At 40.7% G+C, this 16,129-nt stretch overlaps 1 protein-coding gene across 3 annotated transcripts in view; it reads right to left on the reverse strand.

The window, feature by feature from the left end:
* smarcc1a (SWI/SNF related, matrix associated, actin dependent regulator of chromatin, subfamily c, member 1a) overlaps nt 1–9,770 on the reverse strand; it is a 31,142-nt gene extending 21,372 nt beyond the window's left edge. The window contains exons 1-13 of one of the 3 annotated variants that reach the window (XM_038282456.1): nt 9,753–9,770; nt 7,982–8,200; nt 5,266–5,385; nt 5,076–5,161; nt 4,647–4,728; nt 4,443–4,535; nt 4,266–4,335; nt 3,896–3,965; nt 3,619–3,694; nt 3,057–3,182; nt 2,424–2,542; nt 2,048–2,178; nt 112–128 (exon numbers count right to left, since the gene is read on the reverse strand). In XM_038282456.1, coding sequence (XP_038138384.1) covers nt 112–128; nt 2,048–2,178; nt 2,424–2,542; nt 3,057–3,182; nt 3,619–3,694; nt 3,896–3,965; nt 4,266–4,335; nt 4,443–4,535; nt 4,647–4,728; nt 5,076–5,161; nt 5,266–5,385; nt 7,982–8,167 — 1,176 coding nt within the window. In that variant the 5' untranslated portion in view covers nt 8,168–8,200; nt 9,753–9,770. Of the gene's footprint in view, nt 1–111; nt 129–2,047; nt 2,179–2,423; nt 2,543–3,056; nt 3,183–3,618; nt 3,695–3,895; nt 3,966–4,265; nt 4,336–4,442; nt 4,536–4,646; nt 4,729–5,075; nt 5,162–5,265; nt 5,386–7,981; nt 8,207–9,752 lie in introns of those variants that run through there. The other 2 variants (XM_038282457.1, XM_038282458.1) reach the window with 2 other exon arrangements.
* Nucleotides 9,771–16,129: the final 6,359 nt, after the last annotated feature.

Genomic DNA, 16,129 nt, shown 5'->3' on the forward strand with positions numbered 1-16,129 from the left:
CGATCGGACCGAATCGGATTAGAATCTTCAGTCTGACATGTTTACATGAAACATTTTTGATCTGATCAGGCCTTCAATCCGATTAGTTGTGTCCATGTAAACGTAGCCACTGTCTTTTTTTGAATTAGCTGTGCATGGGACAGAAGTGAGAAAGATGAACCAAGTGAAACACTGGAGGGCAGATAAAAGATTAAAATAAAAGACCTTCAGACAGCATAACTCAGCCGTAGGCATGGAGGCTTTAACCAACATGAACCAAATTCACCGAAACTGGAGAAAAAAAATCGATAGGACCTTAAAATAGATTGAATCAGAGAGAAGAACAGGTTTTTGGGGGGGGGGGAAAGTGGGCCAACACAACTGGGACTCAGTTTAACAAAAAAGGAAAAAGCACACTCAGGTTTGTGTTTGGTATTAAAATAAATCTTAAAATCTGATATCAAGGGAGGAAACAAAACAGCTTTGGCATGCAATGCTTCTTTTTTTTTGTTTTGGCATAACCTAACCTTAGAGTTCGAGGATGACATTTTATTCAACACTTCTACAAAATGTATTCAAGTATAAAGAGGTAAGAGGAAAACTACTGGAAATCAGGTGCAGAATCCCCCCCAAAAAAGAACTTGGATATTAGAAGAAAAACTGAAAAATTGTAAGAGAACTTTCTGCTCCTCCAGTTACTGTGGCTCTTAAAGGCTAGAACAGCAATAACAGAAAACTCTGCTGAGATAGCAGGTTTCGATACTGTGCATAATAAATAAATTTACATTTATCAACAATTCATAATAATCAAAGGGTCCTTTAACACAAAAAGTACTGTGGTGAGGTGTGTATAAACACAGAACAATTAGGGTACATCTACAACGAACGCCAATTCTGCATCAGGTGCGAAGATCAGTGAGGCAAATGGAACGATCCTGGCAAAGGCTGCGGAATCTTGCTTTGCTTCAATTACAGTATTTGAAAATGTAAACTTTTTGTTTACATTTATATGGCGAAATCCAGCCTGGGACTAGATGTTGATGTGAAATACAGTGTAGGGGGCAGCTAAGAGAAGCTTTTTAAAATCAAAACTTAAGACAGAGAGAATAATGTTGACAAAGAATGAAATGGGGTGAGCTGTTAAGAGAATTAAGGTGGCTAAAAAAAAAAACGTTTAAATTTATCTGTAGAATAATTGTTTCTTCATCCTACCTCCAGCACAGACACCGACCAGCTGATGCCCTTTCTCCCCTACTCAGCTGCTGTCTGGTTTCACGGCTCCTCAGCTCTGCTTCTTCCATCTCCCAGTTTGCCTTTATAGGCTAGCCTCCCCTAGCTCGGTCAACCTGGCAGACTTCTCCGATGTACTGCTCTCCTACTCTCAGCCTGTCATAGCCTCTATCCCGCCTTTAGTGTTCTTTCTGCCCGGTGGACTAATGCGATCTTCCAGGTTCTCATACTCTTTATGTAGGTCATTTTGTACCGATTTCCTCCAAGCTCAAGAATGTCGTCTCTGCTTCTCTCTGTTTTCCTTTTACACAGAGTACACCAACATTAATGTTGGTCCAAATGTTCTTAGCTTTGCTGCGTGTACGATCCTGTGCAGAGTGAAGTACGAGGAGCCTTGCATCATTACCACTTCTGTGTGCATATAATATTCGTTGTGCTTTCAGCTAATAGCTGCTAGCTTGTTAGCCTTCTAGACCGAGAGCTTTTCTGAAAAACTTATGTCAATCTCAGACGACACATTTCTAAAAAAAACAACAACACTTAGCATGTCTGCTCGCAAGGCTTATAATACGCTAGGCAAAACTCTGCATATAATGTCATACTTTTTAAGACCTTTTAAATTTAAATGTTTAAATTTAAGACTTAAGAGTTTTTAAGACCTCATTGGAACCCTGCTTATATTGTGCAGCTTTTCAAATACTTTGTCTCTTATATAAATAACATTTTTTTCCCTTCAGCTAAAGACAGTCGAGAGTTTGTAACCAATAAAAACAAAACTATTGCTATTTAATTATTTGCAAATCAATCAAAGAGTGAGTCTCCTTAAAAGCCTACACACCATTCTTGGACACACAGCCATCCTCCATGCTGGCACCGGCAGAGGAGTCATCCAGGTCTTTAGTCATGTCCTCCTCTGTGTCCTCTTCCTCTCCTTTGTGTCCCCTTCGCTTCCAATGAGGCCCTGGGTTCCTGAGAGAGTTTGAAGGTCAGTCAAAACAAACTGCAAACTCTTAATAATATGTTTCTGTTTCCAAACTTAACAGTAGAAACAAGTCTGTGCCATAGATCAGTTCTGAATGAATAACACTTTGATTACTAAATGTGTTTCCTTAACAGAACATTTAAAACCTTTCTGCAATCACTAATAGGTGGCTTTAAATAGTCATTAACCCACAGAAAAATGTTGGAAGAATTCACTAAAGTGTCTTTCTTACCCCTTCTTTCCTCCTTTTTTACGGGACTCGGCTGGAGTGCTGGGCGGCGACGGTGAGCGTCTCCTCTTCTTGCCAGCAGAGTTTGCCTTGCGCTCCTTTCGATCAGGTGTACGGGAAGACTGATCAGACAAACCCCGTGCAGCGCAGGGAGCGAGGGATGGAGGATGAGAGAAAGAGCGGCAGAATGAGAAGGATGGAAGGGTTGCACACACAAGGAGGGGAAGCAGTGGGAGAGCAACGACAGGGTAGGGAGATGCGTTGGTGGGTGGTGGAGAGACAAACAGGGTTCCTGTACACCATCCTGCCACAGAACTGTCACTTTTTACTTAAAAACGTTGGCCTTTTGTCCTGTGAGCAGGTTTTATTTCCCGACTTACTCTGGTTTATTAAATTCTAAGGAAACTAAACAACTACTTATTAAGTAGTTTAATCAACCCTATATTCATAAAAATTAAAATTCGGATGCATTGATGGACAGGAACCCTGACCTTAATCAGAAGTAGACATGGTGCAAGGAAAGGTTTGAAAAAGGTGAGCAACAGACAAAGCCAGATGTGGAAAAGGACGACAAAGAGCAAGGCAAAGCTACAGGCAACAAAATATTCACATCAGAAAGAAGACATGGAAACCTACCTCTTCCTCTTTGGGGAAGATCCTCTGTCGGAAGCTGACCGGCTTTTTGTTCTCGTCCACCTCATAGTCCTCCTCATTCATCCACTCATTGAAGGCATCTGTATCTAAAACCCACTTAGCATGAACCTAGTTAAGCAGAAAGAGGTACTAATGTTAAGAGAGGTACTAATGGTAAATAATCAAAGGAAAGTCTTCAACAAGTAGTGACAGTGACACCAAGTAAACACTTCAAAAAGCCAACACATATCTTATTTTTATATTTTTAATTCAATTGTATTTATGATCAAGTTTAAAACCATTATGCAATGATTGCAAAAGTCAAGATAAAAATACAGACTGCACATATTTAAAATTTCCTGTTTTAGTTTTTGTCTTCATGGAAATCCTGAACTGTAGTTATACCAAATGGTTTAAAATAAAGAAAGGACAATGCTACGCTAGGGACAATTCAGGACTGTGCCTTTCGACTGAATACAGGCTGTCATAAAATAATCTGTTGCAGGACATAGTAAAAAAAATATTTTCAAAACTAAAAACATTTGCTAAAAGAGCGATTGCTTACCTTCCATGGTTTTTCATTGCTGGGAGGATCTTCCACATCTCCATCCACCTCACCGGCTGATACCCAGGTGTCGTAGCTAACAAAGCATTAGCAGACAGGGATCAGTAATGTAGTGCAAAGATGTAAAACCTCTTTTAGGTGCTATAGGTATTATATGAATATAAAAAAGAACTGAAATATTGTTTAAAAATGAACATAAAATAAATGTGAAATATAAAAAAATAAGACTGCAGCTTCTAATTCACCATTTAATTTATATTTTTGAATTCCTGTTCACCTGTCTGGGTAGAAACCCCAATGAACGAGAACCTGCTTGTCCTTCCTCATGACAGGACGCAGCCACTCCTCTGAAAAAACAGAATTTTTTTATGTTCAATAATGAAAATTGAAATTATGTTTTCATTTATTTATTTCCTATATAAAAAATATATGTTGTTCCCCGCTCCCAATAAAAACAGTGTTTGCAAAACACTTGCCTCTGTGAAAATCTATTTCTACACCACTAGTAGCTACATTTGTATGAGGCTAAAGAAAAACTTTTCCTGGAAGTTGGATCGTAGAGGAAAAAAAAAAAACGGCATTTGAATTTTTATGTAAAATTCTAATTAATCAGAGAATTTGTTAAGTCAGGAGGATTGTAAACTCACCTTCATCCTGCTGTGTGAGAGAAGGGTAAATGTGATGAGTTGCTTTTGACTTGTCCTCAGTGACTGAACCCTGGAAGGAAAGAAAGACAAAAATAAGACAATGACAGGGGTAACAAAAACATCAGCATTTGTGATGAGACATAGAAATAATCACTTCCTGGTTTGATCAAAGCTCACCTGGTGCCTTTTAATGATCTCTTTCAGCTTGCCGGCTTGTTTTTGCTCAATATCTGGCGACAGGTAGACGAGGGGCCGAGCCAGGCAGTTATTCTACAAAGACATGAGCACTTTCAAGAAACCAGCAAAAAGCTAAAAGACATTAAGTCTAAATAAAAATAGAGCGTGTGGAGACATAACCTTTGTCTACATTCTTGCTCTTACCTGGACAAGGTGTTTTTCAACATTTAAGAACATTTCCACATTTCGGTCCATCCGTGACGGATTCTGCAGGTCGAATCTCCTCCTAAAAATAAGCATCAGATGTCAAAAAAAAACAACAACTCACAAATGGTCCAGTTCAGCTCACAGGAAATAAATTGTTTAATTTGTTGAGCTGGTTAAATTGATAAATTGTGTTAATCTCATCACAGATAAATAAATCCATTCTGCATTGTGTTTCTGATCATCCCAATTACATCAGACATTATAATGAATGTGACAACTTTTAAATTTAGCTGTGTGGAAAAATGCATTAAATAGAGGGAATCCAATGTAAATCTACCTAGATAAAATGGAATTCTGATCATAACGATATTTCATATATCTTTCTAATTTATAAGCTGTGCCAGTTTGAGTCAGTCATTTACTTACCAGCCCTGTTCACTTTTGTACTTGTAAACTGATCCCAAGATGTGACAGAGAGTACCTCCAGCCTTGAAATCAAGAAAACACTTGGCCTGGACAGGAAGAGGAACAAGAACAATTTTTTCTATTTGTACTTGGGCTGCAAGGACGAATGGTTAGTTGAGATTCTCCTTGAGAGCGACGAGCATTTGCTTACAGGTAGCTTGGTAAGTGGAGGATTGTTGACCCTGCGTCCAAATGCATCCTCTTGAAACTGAAGCAGCTGGACAACCAGGCCAGCCAGGGATTTGCTAGATGGGGAGTCATTTTGGACATACTGGAGGGACAAAAACAAACAAACACAATAATAAAGGCTTCTTATAACATCTTGTATTTTTAAAAAATTTTTTTTACCAGGAAACCAGGGAAAAAAATGCCTCTGCACTCAATTGGATAGACCTACAACCAATAAGAGCAACGGAGTGCGTGACGTATGTTAAGCGAGGCATAGTTGTTGTCAACAAAAATCAAAGCGTGCAGTTGCACGCCTAGAATAAGAAGATGAGCCTTGATCGCGTTTCTCTGTTCCTCTTTAAAAATTAATTTGCTGTCGATATCTTCTAGAACAGACCTAATAGCAGAATCTACACACCTCAACTCTCCAGCGGCAGCCATTGTTGTTGTCACCCAAGCGCGCTTTGGTCACGTGGTTGATTACGTTACTGTTGATCATCTGTCCATCATCGTATAAAGCCCGCCCTGACAATTTGCGAGCATACTCACGCTACTACTGAGCAATGCCAGACCGAACTTCCCGACCTCAAACGTTGTGGGCGGTACTAAGTTCGGAATGGCACCCAGGCTACTATCCCCTAAACCATTTATCACTATCTCTCAGTCTCTAATTTACTCTTCATTTGCTTGAAATGTAAATACAAGTCAAAACAAAGTTAAAGTAAGGTAGAAAATCCATCAAATCCTCAACTCTATTTATGACCAAAGAAAGGAATAATGAGACAGCATGACGTAGGCAATAAGGCCATTATATATTTTCTAAACCCAGCCCACCTGCATTAATCACAAATTCAGCATCTAAATATCCATTATCTTAACCAAAGCCCTGTTTGTAGGTAGAGCAGGAGTGCAAATGTAACACAAAGGGCCCTAAAACAGAAATTATATCAGATTTTCCCAAGTCCATTCCTGCAAACTGCTGCTTTTAGATGCATCCAACACACCTGAATTCCCTCATCACTATTCACTCACTCAGCGCTACAAAGGGTTGCTGGAAATCTATTCATCTGGTTCAAGTTCACCTTGAACCAGATGAATGAACCATAATTAAAGGCTCCCCTGAATTATGTTGATGTGAAAGAAAATATGATCCTGCACTTCGCTGAACTCACTTCAAATGAGAGGTTCTTGGAAATTAGTTGATGACTAGAATCAGCGAGTTTTTAGCAGAGTTCCTCCTCATTGATGACAAGCCAGTAGGAAAGTAAAGTAAAAAAAAATAAAAACATCTAAAGGAAACATCTGAAACATGCAGGGCAGGGCGCCTTGAGAATCAGGTTTGAAAAACATTGTCTTAATGAACATGTGGGTTAATACATTTTTGGGAAATTTTGGAAAACAGACACAAAACAATGCTCAATTCCTGAGATTCACAAATAAAATGATGTTGCTTATGTTAAAAACTGTTCGTAGCAAGCGTATTTATACAATATGATCTGTGAGAACCATAAATACTTTCATAAAAATAATAATTTGCCGTGGGATTTTATCAGATATAAGAAGCAATTAACAGGCAAAAACTGTGGCTAGTTGAACTAAGAATTAACTAATTTTCTTATTCAACAAGTCTGCAACTCTCAGTAAAAAAAACGTTCAATTTTAATTACATTTCCCTGCAGTCCATGCATAAATTGAGGTCCCTGTAAGGTGGTATATTGATATATTTCAACACTCGCTCAATTGAGTTCCTGAATGGTATTTGCCATAAATTTGCACCAGGTCCCCGCAGGTTTTTCCATGTATTGTGATTTTCCAGACTTAAAATGCAACACAAATTTATAGAAATCAATGGAGCAAGATAGAAGTTTACTGACTACATTTACTATATGGGAGCAGATATGTTGCTGCTGCATGAGGAAACAACTTTCCCTCTTATATTCATATTGTGTAACTGGGTTAAAGTAGGTAAATTCAAAGTAAATGTAGTTACTTACGTTGGTTATTAACTTTATCTTGTTTATATTCTCCACGGGGATCGTTCTTTGTTTGGCTAACTGAAGTAGGTAAATGGAGCCTGAGCTATCTGATAGTGTGTTGACAAAACAACCCAGGCAGTTTTTATATTCATATTTTTGTCTAGGTCTGCAAACTGTAATATATTTATCTGCCAAGTAGTTTTAATACCAAATTCAATAAAAAAAAAAGGATGAAAGCGCATCTTATTCGTATGATTTGTGTGCATGCTGTCCCGTGACTTTCCGTTAGTTCCTTGGGCCTTTACACAAATATATAAGGACTTACAGTATTAATTTTGATTTATGACTGGGTAAAGTCTGAAATAGGATGTCCACAGTGAAAACAACACGTAGCATATTTCCTGGACGTTCAAATATTCCTCCAGCAGCTTGGAACCGTAATACAACCAGAGCAGTTAGAGAGCTAACTTTAGCTAGCAAGGCTAGTTTGGTTAATTTCCATTTGCGCTTCTGTAGATTCAGTATTTGTCAGTATTTTGGGGTACTTTTAAAAAGTGCAACAACTTTGCAGTCCTAAAAAACTAATAGTATGTCTAAACCGAAAACTCTCTGTCCAGAGTTTGGACTTAATGGGCTAAATATAGAGGACGTAGCATCGCCCCATTGTGCCAACGAGACGCGGCCTTCATAGAAATCAATGGAGCAGGATAGCAGCTAGCTTACCTTCTTGTAGTGCTTTCCGATCCAGAGTCGCACTGTCTCCAGCTGAGAAATAGTTTCTGAACTTTCCCAAAATTTCGTAGAAGGGCCGCCGTCTTTCTTTCGTGCTACTGAGCTTCCACCACCAGCAGGCCCCGAGGCTGATCCGCCTGAGCCCGTCCCGCCTGCCGCTGTCGCCGTCGTCGCCATTGTGTTTAGCTCGCAGTCCGCCTTGCCTTTCTCCTCCAAAGCGTCTTCTTCTTCTTCTTCTTATGAGATTTTATGGCGGTTGGCAAACTTGTGAAATGTGCATTACCGCCACCAACTGATATGGAGTAAAGCAAGGAAACAGGAAACGATTCACCCCCCCCAAAAAAAAAAAAAAAAAAAAAAAAAAAAAAAAAAAATACAATAAAATAACCTGTGTAACTTAAACCCACATAATACTAAATTATACTAAATTACATTTGCCCGTATAATTTTAATTTACTCTAGGTCATCGTACCTCTGCCAGTTTCTGATGGTCCCATTGGTCTTTCCATCATGCTTCCAACCATCTCCCAGTTCATATCTTTAACATCCAGATATTTTTCTGCAGCCTTCACTATTATTTTGATTTTTTCTGTTTTTTTTGTCGTCTGAGCAGTACAATTAATCACTTCCACCATGAAAAGAACAAAATTTGTCTTTTTAACAATTAGTGAGTCTTCATCAATTTTTGGAGATTTCTCTAGAGGTTTGAAATTTGCCGTGTGTTGAACTGTAGGTTTGGGTTTTTCTGACTGAGATGGGATCCTTTTTGCAGCTTCAGCATAAGTTATTCCAAGCTCAAATTTCATTTTTTTTATTTCTTCAGACCTTTTGCTTGCTTCACAGCCGCGATAAGCAGCAGTATGTTCTCCACCACAATTACAGCATTTTATTTTAGCTTCTTTTCCACATTTACCATATTCATGTTCTCCTGCACACCTTCCACACCTCTGTTTCCCTTTACAAACTGCTGCAATGTGTCCGAATTTTTGACATTTGAAACATCTCAATGGTGGTGGATTGTAGATTTTGACATTGTAACTGATGTAACCGATGAATACTTTGCTTGGTAATTGCTCTTCCTCGAATTTAATTAGTACAGATAAACTGTCAGATCTTTCTCCGTTTCTTGTTGTTTTTAACCGTTTTACTTCTTTTACTTTTGCACCGCTTATGTTTTCCAGAATCTCTTTTTCAGAAATTTTCAGAGGAACTCCTCCAATGACTCCCCTGCTGATCTTTTTGTTCTCCATTAGGCTGCACTGAACTCTTATCCCGTCAATTTTGTTAATACGTATTGCTTTGCCTTGCTGGGCGCTGTCTCTGCAGTTAATTAGCAGGTCTCCACTGTACAGAATTCTGGCACCTCTGACTTCTCCAACAAGTTTATTGATGGTTTTTGTTAAGTGAACCGGATTCCAGTTTGTAAAAGAGTCTGCCTGATTAACGACTTTGAATATGACTTTGAATTCATTTTGTTGTGCTGTGGAATGTATGGATTGATCATCACTGGATTGTTCTGAACTAGATTCCCCTTTAACTGATCTCTGTTTTTTCCGCTTTTTCTCATTTTTTGATGCTGCTATCTTCCAACCTTCATTGTCACTATTTCCCTCTTCCATCCCACAAGAATCGCTTCCTGTTTCCTCACTACTCACGGCCCAGGACATTTCTCCACAAGCAGAGCAGCTTCAAAACACGCGCCATGCACCAAACGACCAACGTTCCTCCCCAGGTCCACACGTTTAGTTGAGGAGCCCTTCCCCTCCAAAGCGTCCCTTACCGTGCAAGTTTTCAAATGATATTGCGCAGCCGCAAAACTCCAACGAAAGGGAACATGGGAAATGTAGGACTCCAGAAACTTTTTCAATATGTTGATTTTTAATCAGACATCTTAAACATCTGTAATCTAAATGCTCTCCACCACTAGAACTGCAGAAACCTCTCTGACGAGAGGTGAAACGTTTTCTTGAAAACTTCACATCCATTTTCCTAAACGTAATTTTAATTTTATTTTCTTTTATTTATTTATTTTATTTTTTGTAAATTTATTTTATTGTATTTATTTATTAATTATTTATTTATTTTTTATTTTCTAATAAACAGAAAATTTCAAGCTAGATATCTGGGTACCTCGAAAAGAGTTTCCTTAATTTCTTTCTGTCTTAAATTACTTACGTGTTTTATGAGGGCGGTTCTACACCAAATTTCCCAGGGGGCCAGGAGGGGGCAAGAATGTTTTCATGGGGTAAGAGAAAGCCAGAAATAAAAAAATTGGGCAAGGGATTCAAACATATATAGATAGCTGCATGAAGTGAAATTTCTATTCAATTAGGTTTAATTGCAATTCTATGTCTCATTAGGTCAATATACATTCACAATTTAGAAATTTAACTTATTTTTGAATTGATTTAAGTCAAATAAGTTTAATTAAGAAAAATTCAGCTGTAAAAATTAGAGTATTCTTTTATTATTTGTTTTGAAAAAATAAAAATAACAGATGAAAACTGGGATCCTATCTCAACCCCACTAAAGCTATCACCTTATTATTTTTAAATAATTCCCATTGTATTGAATTGATCTGATACCTTTTATTTACTCCATCTTTTTCTTGCTTATATTCATTGTGAGAGTGTTGGCCTAGTGGGTTTGAGAAGTGCTCTGAGAAGGTTGCAAGTGTCCAGTTTGATCCCCACAGCCTGCACTCTGGGTTCCTGAGCAAAACCCTTAACTCCCACACTGCTCCCCGGCCGCCACACAATGGCAGCCCACTGCTCCCCAAGGGGATTGGTCAAAATGCGGAGAATTAATTTCCCCATTGTGGGACAATAAAGAGATTTACAAAGTCTTAATCATAGGCCTATTAAAAAAGTAACAGAGGCAAATTGAAATCTCAAACACATCTGCCCTGATTTGGTTCAATTTTCCTTTAATCTAGCCATTGTAAGGAATAAGTAATAACAGCTACAATTTAACTGTTTTATAAATCTAAATCTTTACATGTCCAAATTGTATAATTCTAACCCCTCTACTTGTTTTGCATTTTTTGTCCACTAGATGACACAGTAGAACACCTGAAGCTTTGACTGATGTTTTTGCCTTCACCAGTGTTAACCCTTTATAGGGCTCTCAGTAAAATACTTTGAAAAACAAAATTTCAAGCCAGCAGTGTTATTGGAGGACGGGAAATGAGCTTATTACTTTTGTAAGATTCACAAAAAAATATTTATATTTTTATGGCAACAATTAGGGTCAATTTAACAATAAGAAATGGCCACTTGCCCTTTTATTAAGAAAAAAAAAAGTGCATCTATAAGAAATTTGTGAAAAACACTCAGACTGAAAGAAACATTTTTTTTTTGTTACAACATAACCATAGAACCATAACGCTGTTAAAGGCTCTTTCATTTTTTTTTAACTTAGCTTATTAACTTTTTTACTTAACTTTTTATTAGTTTTTACTTTTTTTTTCTTAACTTCCTAACTCTTTTTCAATTTTCAGTTAATAATGTATAAGTATGCATATGTAAGGGGTATGCAACTGCAACTTGCCCCCATAAAGGATTAAATAAACTATGCTATTTTTGTAAATGCTCTCCATAATTTTAAAAGTCAATGACTTAAATTGACCATTCAAAAAGCTAATCAACAGTACTAGGAATCAACTGTCTAAAGCCTAATTAATGTCTGTTGTGGTAAATCCTGCTTTAAAATATTATTTTATCGCTGTTATTTAGTTTCAAAACATAGACAATTTTTTGATATCTTTATGCTACTTTGACCTAATTTCAAATACCTCAAGATAAAAAAAAGATTCTAAAGCCTTCTCACAAGGCTTGAATCATTGCTGGTTTATTTTTATAAAACAATAAGATTTTTTCCCTCTTTCTGTCTCGTCTTACCCAGAATTCAGGTGAGACAGAAAGAGGGAAAATTCTGGGTTGCAGAATCCTTCATTCTAATAAAATGAAGCAGATAATTATAATATCTTATATTAAAAAAATGAATCAAATTTTACTGTCTTCTGTCAGTGAAATATGTGAGCCTCTTTTCTCATCTATGTAAATGACATCTCTAAGAATTCATGGTTGCCATTTTTACATAAAAAAAAGCAACTTAAATTTTAGTTAAATGGTGAGATCTAAAAAGTGCATATATATATATATATATATATATATATATATATATATATATATATATATATATATATATATATATATATATATATATATATATATATATATATATATATATTTATTTTTTATTTTTTATTTTTTTTCATTTCTATCATTATTCTGAGAAATTTCCAAATAATGGTTTGGGCTGCTTAGGGGAACAGTTTGTTGCATTGTTGACTGTTGTTAGAAGGTCCTTGGTTCAACCCCTGGCCTGTGTGGCTCCTCCTCAGGTACTCTGGCTTCCTTGCAAGACATGCATCTGGCTGTTGTCAGGTTACCTGTGTGTAAGGGGAGAGACTGAATCAAAAAAAGGCAGGAGATCTGGAGGGTGTCAGCTCGAGAGTCCTAATGGTCTTTGCAGAGCAGCTCACAGCAAAAATGATCTAGAAATAATTAAGCGTTTCCTAAATTAAGTGTACTCGTACTCGTCTCGTACTCGTCGTCTCCCGCTTTATCCGGAACCGGGTCGCGGGGGCAGCAGGCTAAGCAGAGACTCCCAGACTTCCCTCTCCGCAGACACCTCCTCCAGCTCTGTTGGGGGAAGCCCTAGGCGCTCCCAGGCCAGCCGAGAGACATAGTCTCTCCAGCGTGTCCTGGGTCGTCCCCTGGGCCTCCTCCCGGTGGGACATGCCTGGAACACCTCCCGAGGGAGGCGTCCAGGGGGCATCCGAAGAAGATGTCCGAGCCACCTCAACTGACTCCTCTCGATGTGGAGGAGAACCGGCTCTACACTGAGCCTCTCCCGAATGACCGAGCTCCTCACCCTATCTCTAAGGGAGAGCCCAGCCACCCTGCGGAGAAAGCTCATTTCAGCCGCTTGTATCCGGGATCTCGTTCTTTCGGTCATGATCCAAATTTCATGACCATAGGTGAGGGTAGGAACGTAGACCGACCGGTAAATTGAGAGCTTTGCCTTTTCGCTCAGCTCTCTCTTCACCAGGACAGACCGGTGCAGCGTCCGCATTATTGCAGCAGCCGCACCGATCCGTCTATCGATCTCCCGCTCCATTCTTCCCTCACTCGTGAACAGGACTCCAAGATACTTGAACTCCTCCACTTGAGGCAAGGACTCCCCTCCAACCCGAAGGGGACAAGCCACCTTTTTCCGGTCGAGAACCATGGCCTCGGATTTGGAGGAGCTGATTCTCATCCCGGCCGCTTCACACTCGGCTGCGAACCGCCCCAGCGCACGCTGTAGGTCTTGGCAGGAGGGAGCCAGCAGAACTACGTCATCCGCAAAAAGCAGGGACGAGATCCGCTGTTCCCCAAACCAGACCCCCTCCGGTCCTTGGCTGCACCTAGAAATCCTGTCCATAAAAGTTATGAACAGGACCGGTGACAGAGGGCAGCCCTGTCGGAGTCCAACATGCACCGGGAACAGGTCCGACTTAATGCCGGCAATGCGAACCAGACTCCTGCTCCGCTTGTACAGAGAACGGATGGCCCCTAATAAAGGGCCCCTGACTCCATACTCCTGGAGCACCCCCCACAGGGCAGCACGAGGGACACGGTCGAATGCCTTCTCCAAGTCCACAAAACACATGTGGACTGGTTGGGCAAACTCCCATGAACCCTCAAGCACCCTACAGAGGGTGTAGAGCTGGTCCACCATTCCACGGCCAGGACGAAAACCACACTGCTCCTCCTGCAGCCGAGGTTCGACAATCAGCCGGACTCTCCTCTCCAGCACCCTGGCATAGGCCTTTCCGGGGAGGCTGAGAAGTGTGATTCCCCGATAGTTGGAACACACCCTCCGGTCCCCCTTCTTGTGGAGGGGAACCACCACCCCAGTCTGCCAATCCAGGGGAACTGTCCCCGACCTCCACGCGATGTTGAAAAGACGTGTCAACCATGACAGCCCGACAACATCCAGAGCTCTGAGATACTCAGGTCGGATCTCGTCCACCCCCGAAGCCTTGCCACCGTGGAGTTTTTTGACTACCTCGGTGACTTCAGCCTGGGTGATGGACGAACCCAGCCCCAAGCACCTCGTCTCTTCTTCCCCCACGGAAGGCATGTCTGTCGGGTTGAGGAGATCCTCAAAGTATTCCTTCCACCGCCCGACAATATCCTCCTTCAAGGTCAGCAGCTCCCCACACCCACTAAAAACAGTGTTAGTGAAGCACTGCTTTCCCCTCCGGAGGCGCCGGATGGTTTGCCAGAATCGCTTTGAGGCCAACCGATAGTCTTTTTCCATGGCCTCTCCAAACTCCTCCCAGGCCCGAGATTTTGCCTCTGCAACCGCCCGGGCCGCGACACGCTTGGCCTCACGGTACCTGCTTGCTGCTTCAGAAGTCCCACAAGCCAGCCAGGCTTGATAGGACTCCTTCTTCAGCTTGACGGCATCCCTTACTATCGGTGTCCACCACCGGGTTCGGGGATTGCCACCACGACAGGCACCGCAAACCTTACGGCCACAGCTACGGGCAGCCGCATCGACAATAGAGGCAGAGAACACAGCCCATTCGGACTCCATGTCTCCAACCTCCCTCGGAACCTGAGAGAAGCTCTCCCGGAGGTGGGAGTTGAACACGTCTCTGACCGAGGGCTCCACCAGACGTTCCCAGCAGACCCTCACTACACGTTTGGGCCTGCCGAGTCTTTCAGGCTTCCTCCTCTTCCAGCGTATCCAACTCACCACCAGGTGGTGGTCGGTGGACAGCTCCGCCCCTCTCTTCACCCGAGTGTCCAAGACATGCGGCCGAAGATCAGAAGATACGACTACAAAGTCGATCATCGACCTTCGGCCTAGGGTGTCCTGGTGCCAAGTGCACCGATGGACATCCTTATGCCTGAACATGGTGTTCATTATGGACAATCCGTGACTTGCACAGAAGTCCAATAATGAGACACCACTCGGGTTCAGAGCTGGGGGCCCGTTCCTCCCGATCACGCCCCTCCAGGTGTCACTGTCGTTTCCCACGTGGGCGTTGAAGTCTCCCAGCAGAATGATGGAATCCCCGGGAGGGGCGCTTTCTAACACCCTCCCCAGGGATGCTAAGAAGGCCTGGTACTCCGTACTGCCGTTCGGCCCATAGGCCGAAACAACTGTCAGAGTCCTCCCTCCAACCCGAAGGCGAAGGGAGGCGACCCTCTCGTCTACCGGGGTGAACTCCAACACGAGACGGCTGAGCTGGGGGGAGACAAGTGAGTAAATAGATACAATGATTTGCCGATAGAATGAGTATTTATACTCGTTAAAATAAGATAATTAGATAATATGCAATTTTTTTTTTTTTTTTTAAATGTAAATGGTCTTGTTCCACTGGCAAAGTGTCTCACTTAACTCCTCAATTCAAGAAAAAATAAACTTATTTAAAAAAAAAAAATTACCTTAATTTCAATTTTTTCGAGTAAATTATGGGATTCTACAGCACCTCTATAACCTTAGCCTGAGCCAAGAGAGGACTCCTGTGATGTGTAAAACAAAAAAAATTGTATTTTAAACGGAGTAACCAAACTTATCATCACTACACTGGGAGTAAAGGGTAAACATAGTTCTGTGGAAATTGGCACAATTGACTATAAAGTCTAACACACGTATGAACAGTGCATACAGAGTTCAAGTATTTATCTACTCAGTCTGTACTTTGTGTACTTACCTTATCGATTCATATTAACATTTTGCTGCTCTACATTTACTCCAAAATGAGAGCAGGAAATGTCTGTATTTATTGGGACCTGCCTATATATGAAATATAAAATACCTTTCAGAAAAATCCCTTTTTTACAGTTAGAAAAACAACTAACCTTAACAAGTCCCCTCACTGTTTTGTGCAGACCTTCTGGTGGGTTATATTGCCACCAGGAACCAAAATAAGAAAAAAACAGGTCACCTCTCTGCCCCATGACTTCCCTGTTCGGTTTTAGCAGGAAGTTTTAGTAGGTCAGAAAAAGGCATATGGGGACAAGGAATAGTTAAGCTTTTATGACTATTTATTATTTTATAAAACCCTTATCTTAG

Source organism: Cyprinodon tularosa, unplaced genomic scaffold, assembly GCF_016077235.1.
Source record: "Cyprinodon tularosa strain WSP-4 unplaced genomic scaffold, ASM1607723v1 ctg183, whole genome shotgun sequence".
Taxonomy (NCBI): domain Eukaryota; kingdom Metazoa; phylum Chordata; class Actinopteri; order Cyprinodontiformes; family Cyprinodontidae; genus Cyprinodon; species Cyprinodon tularosa.